Source organism: Priapulus caudatus, unplaced genomic scaffold (genome assembly GCF_000485595.1).
Source record: "Priapulus caudatus unplaced genomic scaffold, Priapulus_caudatus-5.0.1 Scaffold527, whole genome shotgun sequence".
Taxonomy (NCBI): Eukaryota; Metazoa; Priapulida; class Priapulimorpha; order Priapulimorphida; family Priapulidae; genus Priapulus; species Priapulus caudatus.
Window position 1 is genome coordinate 139,754 of NW_014577588.1, and position 8,127 is coordinate 147,880.

Consider the following 8,127-nt stretch of genomic DNA (forward strand, 5'->3'; position numbering starts at 1 on the left):
AAAAAAAAAAAAAAAAAAAAAAAAAAAAAAAAACCACCCCGGCAAATGGGATAAGATGCCCTCTTAGACTATCGAGCATGGCGAAATAGGATCACCATAATGCAGAAGCAATCTTAACGCTGACACTGAGAAGTAATCACAACCAGGGCTCAGGGGCGTGTACAGGATTTGTACCAGGGGGGGGGAGGGTCTAACCGTAAGGCAAACTTGCAAGCACTCGAAGGGGGGGGTCCGAAATTTGTGAAATTAGACCTCCTTAGATGCGTTTTCTGCGCGAGCAGGGTGGGGGTCCGGACCCCCTGGACCACCCCCTGTACACGCCCCTGGGGCTGAGCCTCGATGACAGCGGTTCGTTCCCGTCCTCAGTCCTCTCTGTTCCCGTCTCCGTGGATAGCGAGACACGAGCCACGACTCAGTCTAATCAAGGACTGCAGAATGCAGTCACCACATTCGAGAGCCAAATCATATGTTCACAATGGCAACTACACTGCCATGATTCAGTGACTGGTGGTTGAATTCACAACCTTCCCACTTGCTAACTAACACGTATAAATGACTCAGTCCTTGATTGACTGAGTGAATGGGCCACCGGCAGCGATCGATGTATCTTCTCCGGGTTTGAAAGCGATTCCAGTTCTTTATCACACATTTCCTACACACTATTCCCGAGAATCTCTCGCCGTTTATTGTAAATCACTAGAAGTAACAAAACGAATTATGAAAATAATTTCAATGTTAACTTTACGTAAGAAATAACTCTAGTTGTTTACCTCCGCCGCCATCCTGGAAACTATGTGATTTTGGTGCGGACTTTTCACGCAGCGAGATTAATGTAATATCGCCAAAATACAAAATTATAATAGCTTGAATTATAATAACTTATCTTTCTTTGAATATAAGTCAAATGAATTTGTCTGTAAATTGTTTGTGCTCGAATACAGTTTTATTCGTATCATTTTAATTTGCCAATGCGATACTAGCTTGCATGGGGTGCGTTCCCATTAAAATGGCAGCGCACATTAACCAAATGTGTAAATTTGTTCAGTATGGTAAAAAAGCATTACTTATATTAGAAGCCAGTAAAAAATTAACCAACCAAAGCCGTTGCTTTCATCAAGGTAATAATACATACTACACTTTCATATTTGCTGCTATACCACGATATACATCAGTATGATTTCTTTAGTTTATACTTATACTTATAAGTTATAGTTATAGTATACTCAGCTTATACTTATAGTTATAGTTAGGCCTATATTCATGCTTTTTGTCACAGTGTAATTTTGCTGTTTAATCTTTAGGAGTCATCTAAGCCAATTATTCAAACACTTTACATAAGTAAAATTCTATCTCGGTAAGTAGGCCTAGTATTTGCGATTTTATGGTGCGAATTTGTGCAATGACCAATGTGTTGCCACAATGCCAGTGCCACTAATGCACTATTGCCAGTGGCAGTGAGGCTGATAGGGTCTATGACTATGTCCCCCAAGGGTACTATCGCTGATAAGGTCTATGTCCCCCTGGGTACTATCGGAGGGTACCCTGGGTACGGTTCGATATATCGGAAAGTACCTCGGGGTACTATACGATGTCGCTGCGTACCCTGCATTGTCCCACCACAAAATTATTTTATTTTATAGGCATTTCTAACCATGTGAGTTCCAAATGGGTGTATGGCTCTCATAGCAAACGACGTCGACTGGCCGCTGAGAAAAAGCAAGCAGAAATGGAAGAAAAGATAGAAAAAATGACCAAGCAGATGGGAGATTATCCTGATCAAGTAAATCTTATTTCAAAAAGATACTATTGTAGCTGAAAAATAATTCAAAGTTAATGAATTTTTTTATGGGTTATAGTGGCATTTCATTGTAATGATTACTACTTCTATAGGAATTGTTATAGAAATGTAGGCGAGCTAAGAATGACGCGTGCATAAAAGACCATCTTCAATCAAACTACTGGCACTATGTAAATGCAAGAGTCACCTTGATGAAAAGCTTCCAAGATGTGCCATTGCTTCAGGATTCTGCATACTTATGTTCTGTTTTGCAGCCTTCCCTGAACATGGAAAATCCTTATGTAAAGGACAAAATTGAGTGCATTTTGTGCAAACACAATATCGAAGTTGACTATAAGGTATGTTATTTCGAACCATAAATTTAACTATGAAGGTCTCAACATCTCACATTTGAGATGCTCTTATGCACTCTCAGTTCCAGCCATAATTAGCAGCCATGGATTACTGACAGGTCCTGCATAAAAATCATTAATTTACAAGAAATGTTGCAATATTCAGCAGCCATTTGTCAATGCTCAGACTAATATTGATTATTTGATTGATTGATTGATTTTTAATTGAGGTTATTGCATGTGGTCATTTGAACCTTACATGTACTTGCAGCACCTGTAAATGCCAGGTCATGTTATTCAGGTTACAAAGGGGATATTTCATAATTGTACATATCTGCATTTTGAAGCGTCTGCCATCATGTTAACATCACAGAAATCAAAGTGTTAAACTGATCGTTCAGAACTTACTAAATATATAATTGATATGATTTCTTTTTCCTAGAATGTTAGACTTCTGAGCCAGTTTGTGTCACCTTACACTGGAAGATTGTACGAGCAAGGAGTGACAGGTCTGTGCAAGCATCAGTATGAAAAGGTTGTGAAGCACATCAAACTAGCACGAAATTTAGGTAATGATTAATTTGTAAGCATGTTACTTATAAAATGACAATAACAAATATAACATACTCATAATTAGCGTCTTTTACTATAATCATATTTGTTTACAATGGTTTGTTAAAGCGTTCAATAACATGGAAGAACTCATTGAATGTTTAAGGACTGCAGTTGTGACTATTTTTTAAGAGTTAACAAGTTTCTATCGTTTTGAACTTATTGTTTATTAATGCAGTTTTTTTGGTTGCAGGATATATGCCGTTCATGGTGAAAGAAATAAATTACTTGAAGGATCATCGATTATTTGACCCACTTCACCCTAAATATAAGATTCTGTAAAGGAAGTCTATGTTTATCAATCTTTTGTCTGTTTAAAAAAAATATAGTATTCACCTCCCAACCTGACTTACTTGTCTCTTGATTGTGGTGCCAATGTGACAACCAAGTCATAGTTATCGAGGAAAGGCCGTGAAAATGCAGTGAAAAACCCTGTCAGAGAAATAAACAGGACGTACTAGACAGGTTAGTACACGATGAGAGTTATAAATGAGCAGTGCAGTGCATAGCAAATAAAGCCAGTTACAAAAAAATAATGTCTCGATACTGGATAGCTTTGCGGGTGGAATACCAACAAGTAACAAGTCGACTCACACACAGCACAGCTCACTTGAACGCTTGTTTCTAATAAAAAATATAATGCTACAACTAAATACCCGCAAACTATTTTACTACCAAATTTCTTAATGTTCTCTATACTCTACTTCTCACCTATTATTGCGACAGTTTCTTATAATTCCGTCCAAAGTACTACGGCCGCAACATATATTGCTGCCGGAGCCATTGCTCTCGCGGCTCACTGTTGCACGCTTCACACTAATATTATACTTAGCTGTAAGGAGTCCGTGCACTAGTGGGAGCCCGTAGCCGCCGAATGGGCGCCATGGCCCAGCAACGTATGGTCTTGCAGGCAAATCCCAGGGCTTGAAACTGATATCGCTTCGCACCGCACTTCGCCGAGGCTACGCCTAGAAATTCATTAAGGGCTAGTAGATGTCTGGCAGTTCTGACCAGCCTCCTAGTTGGCGGAGCTGACATTTTTCTAGTATTCTATAATCCGCCCGCACCCGCCTCCACACCGTCCGCCTTCACCTTCCTTCACCATTTCACGGTCCAGCCGCGGTTGCACAATACGCTGCAAACGTCACACCCATGCTCTAGCACGTACTCTGTCTGGACACTTCCTTAGATACAAAGTAATGAACATCACTGTGTTTCAACAACACCACATGCCTCTTTTTTAACACATTGCTATTAACACAATGTTTTTCGTGTTCAAAAAATTTTCAATTTCTTTTTTACTCATTCCGTGGCACTTGAACAGTGTTTAGTAATGTTCAGTAAATGTTAGTAGTATTTTTAGTACTTATTAGTACCCATCTAGCTTAAACTGTAATTGTAAGTGTGTGATGAAATACAAATTTCATGCCAACCTTTTAATTACTCCATATATATATAGCGTCAACTTGATTCCAGCAAATCATATTACCACATTAACCAATATTTTATTATCCTTCAACTATAGATGAGTGAAACAATCCGCGACACATGGCATGTCGTGCTGTCACTGCGACCATTAGCTGCAACTACCGTAAAAAACTGTTACATTGTTAGGCTTCTTGCTTCTATTACAGCCACTGCAGCATCCAACGGTTCGAGCCAGACGCGCATGCCAGCACCATGTTTTTAAATAATTATCCGCCGGACAACCAAAATCTTGTGTAGGGACAACGCATATACTGGGATACTCCTCTTGTCGTTCGTCACTCCGGACAACATCCCAAAAACAACCTTAAACGCTTGAGCACTGGCTATATATATCAAGGTTAATATAACCATAGAGTGGTACAATGGACAAAACTTTGGCGGAAGATAGTACTATTTCACGGCAATAATTATTTACTACTTGAGGCATGTGGGATGGCATGTATTAACGCTCAAATCGTCGGCTAGGAGTATTTCGTAGAGAGTCAAGGCGTAGTTGGTCTGTATCCTTTACACGAGAAGACACAGGATGTGCTAACGCAATACCATCTGAATATAGTCTTCAGAAACCGCATAGGCAACCAGATAGAAATACATATTCGCCGTGGAATTGTTGGCCCTGACTATTTTCCGTTGTCCAGCATCTCTAGGGTATTTTAATTAGCTCTTGACTATTTTATCTATCTATATTATCTACTATTTATACATATATACTTATTATGTATATACTTATACTATATATATTATAGTATACTGGATATATGGCTGAATCTAAATTTTCAAGTGCAAGGGAATTTTCGCAGAATGCATCTCTCGGAGCGTCCTTACAACAAAACCCAGATTCCACCCCTCACCCTCCCCCCACGCTCCCGACAATGGCAATTTTTACTCACTGCGGTAGCCTCAGTGCCAAGGGCACTTCAGAAAAGTAAGGGCTAGGCAGTATATTTTTACGTGTGGCTTAGTAGCATTTCTTACAGGTCACTAGCCCTGCTGCGCCTAGTGACATTTTAGCGTTAGTTTCAAGCCGCTGGCCAATGGCTCATGCACGTTAGGGATTTGGACGAATTTACAGGGAAACTGTGCGCAATGAATAGGTGAAACTGAGAAGTATAGAACATTAAGAAATTTGGTACAGCTAAATATAATTTCGTATTTAGTTTAGGCGATTATATTTTATGTGAAACGTTCAAGTGTCCTGATGCCTGTCCAAGTGACCTGTGAACCTAACACTGCAGCCCAAGAACAACGTCGCGCTGCAGCTACAGCACACACGACGCTATTGAATTATATACACTATCACTAGTACTACATACAGGTAGTATCATTTTCATACCTTTATAGCTCATGGGGCGGTCGTCGGCCTGTGCTCCTGTTAGAGATGTCAAGTGCTTTAGGGCTTAGTGCGCCTCAACCCCAAAATCCGCCTGTGAACTCTAAGCCAGCCCAAACTGTAGGCCTACCTGTCTTACACAGTACTATAACATATTTTGGGCACTTGTTATATTTTTTGTGCATGCCAGGATATCACAAACTTCATGATACATCACACTACTTAGCAATTTTGAATCCTCCATTTATTAGTTTTCTTAGCAAGAAGATACCTTTAGGGCACGGCCAAGTATTATTGCACATCCCGCCCACTCGCTTCTCTCACCTGATCACACACCTTCACCTCCTCCCCCCCCCCGCCCACCCACCACCTCGCCCCAGCAGCACGCTCGCGCAGTTCCAGTAGACTCGTACCCCGGTACCCACTCCTCTCGGCTTAGGGTTAGGGTTAGGGTTAGGTTAGGGTTAGGTTCGGGTTCCATCGTAGCTAAGTACGAGGTGGGAAGCGAGTACCAGCTCTAGCTCGGCTTAGACGGTCTCTCTTTTGTCGCCAAGTCCTATTTTGAAATATATCCCGTACGACAATACAAACCGATAGCTTTAACGAATTTTTTAAATAAAACAATCGCTTCTTAAATTTGTTTAAAAACAAATATTTATGTGATTAAAACTGTTTACTATAAAAACAACAATTATTATTTATGCAGATAGTTTATGTAATTTTGCGACTTGTCGTCAATCCGCTACAGTGGCAGTGTGACCTTGTAGTGTGTTGCTGCAAACCACTTGCACGTGGCAGCCGGAGGAATGCCAGCTAAAATTATGTGTACAGGAAATCATAAAGCGAGATTTAAAGGTTAAGGCCGCTATACAGGTTCGTGAAATAGTAAAATGGGTGTCAACACGCGTTACTCGCAGGCTGTTCCAATACTGAAATGATAGTAAATAAACACAAACTGTATTTACTCTCGAAGATATAATTATTGGCCTTGGCTTAGTACAATAAATCTGTGGCTAAAAAAATGTGGCGAATGGATAGTAGAACATGGGTCCAATACACCAATCTGCCACCCTAACGGGTATAGGGTTAAGGCGTCTAGTAACCCCTCACCCTAACCCTGAATTCTAACCCTAACCTAATCCTCATCCTACCTAATCCTAACCGCTAACCCTAACCTAATCCTAACCTGAACCTATAACATAAGGCATAACCCTAACCTATTATTTGATAGTAATATTATATGATTTAATTTATATTGATGTAAATGACATTGGATTTTTATTCGGGACCATGGTTCTCTATCCTTGAACCAAAAAGGTCTATATTTTGATGTTAATTTTTAGGGCCCAATAGGCCTTCATACACAGAACCTGGTGAATTCTGTCGCTGCCAAATGCCCCACCCACAAACCTTTTCAACTATTTAACGGCTCGTGATTACGAATGTGCAACATCAAAGAAAATACATAATAGCTGTCCGCTTTATTAACATCCTTACCTAATTTTACAAACACTTGTCATTGCAGTATTTCTCCTTTTAATCAGCGCTTTATTTTATTAAAACATTACTGACATAAAACATCACCAAACTTCGTCTCCACACAACAAACTGTCAATCTATGCAGTTGAACCTCACCCGTGACTAGCGTCCACGCCAAGTGATTTCATGTTGGCCGAGTTCAGAGAGAATGGTTCGTTTGTGCGGTTTAATCGGCCAGACTTGGCAGTCTCTTGTGTGTGAAGCGAAGTTTCGCAGCGTGATATCATCAAATATCAGAAGCACATACCATAAAGCGTCCTCGCCGCCGTCATCTCTCGTATACATTCTTACCCTACATTTACAAACAACCACTTCGTCATTCGCAGTAGTTCTCCTCTCTTTAATCACGTTGTGTTTTATTCACTCCAATCCATGTACGATAAAAATCATTGCAAACCTTCGCTACACAACAACTGTCCTCATACAACTTTGCGCTAACATCATGTGAAACCACTATTGGCATAGATTATTTCGCAGTGGCATATGCTAGTTGATTAGCTAGCGGAGAAAACAATGTCGAGGGGGGGGGGGAACACGATTCCACATCGGACGCCAGCATGGGAACGGCTCTCGTTCAGGCTTGTTTGGACAAATTGGCTCGCTAAATATTTATTCAGGAACATGTTTACCAACTTTTGTCCACAACTTCCTACTTTCGTGTGGTAATCTACACAGGTCAAACTGCCTATAGCATAACTTTTTCAGTTGCATACTAAAAGTAATCAAAAGTAAAAGTAAAGGTAGATACTTTTTAGTAATCCTAGTACTCGAAATATGTTACATGCCTTCCTTAGCGTATGAGCATCGCCTCCGAGGCCTCCTTATTTTCGGCTTGTCGCAAACGGCCAGTTGGCTCGCCCCGTTTGAGCGGAAGCACTCACCCCTGTATTCTCAATCGATCTGCGCCCCGCTTTAAATTACCTCCCCGCCGATTAAAATTCACCACCCAATACAGTTTGACAGCGCCTGGGAATCGAGGTGGCAGGTATGTTTACATGAACAGAAGTATTTCCGCGTGGGACTGGATT

General features: G+C 40.6%; 3 protein-coding genes across 3 annotated transcripts in view; 2 read left to right on the top strand and 1 right to left on the bottom strand.

Annotated features, from left to right (window-relative positions):
* Nucleotides 1-788, bottom strand: part of LOC106811322 (ELMO domain-containing protein 3-like) — a 58,054-nt gene extending 57,266 nt beyond the window's left edge. The window contains 1 exon segment of the mRNA XM_014814899.1: nt 771-788. Coding sequence (XP_014670385.1) covers nt 771-782 — 12 coding nt within the window. The 5' untranslated portion in view covers nt 783-788.
* A 202-nt stretch (nt 789-990) lies between these two features.
* Nucleotides 991-3,085, top strand: LOC106811326 (28S ribosomal protein S18c, mitochondrial-like). The gene is made up of 5 exons (XM_014814906.1): nt 991-1,118; nt 1,641-1,780; nt 2,053-2,136; nt 2,573-2,699; nt 2,936-3,085. The coding sequence occupies exons 1-5, from the start codon at nt 1,007-1,009 to the stop codon at nt 3,022-3,024; spliced, it is 552 nt and encodes a 183-aa protein (XP_014670392.1). The 5' UTR covers nt 991-1,006; the 3' UTR covers nt 3,025-3,085.
* A 2,017-nt stretch (nt 3,086-5,102) lies between these two features.
* The window catches only part of LOC106811317 (vesicle transport protein SEC20-like), an 18,534-nt gene continuing 15,509 nt past the window's right edge, over nt 5,103-8,127 (top strand). The window contains exons 1-2 of the mRNA XM_014814892.1: nt 5,103-5,155; nt 6,328-6,433. Coding sequence (XP_014670378.1) covers nt 5,103-5,155; nt 6,328-6,433 — 159 coding nt within the window. The remainder of the gene's footprint in view (nt 5,156-6,327; nt 6,434-8,127) is intronic.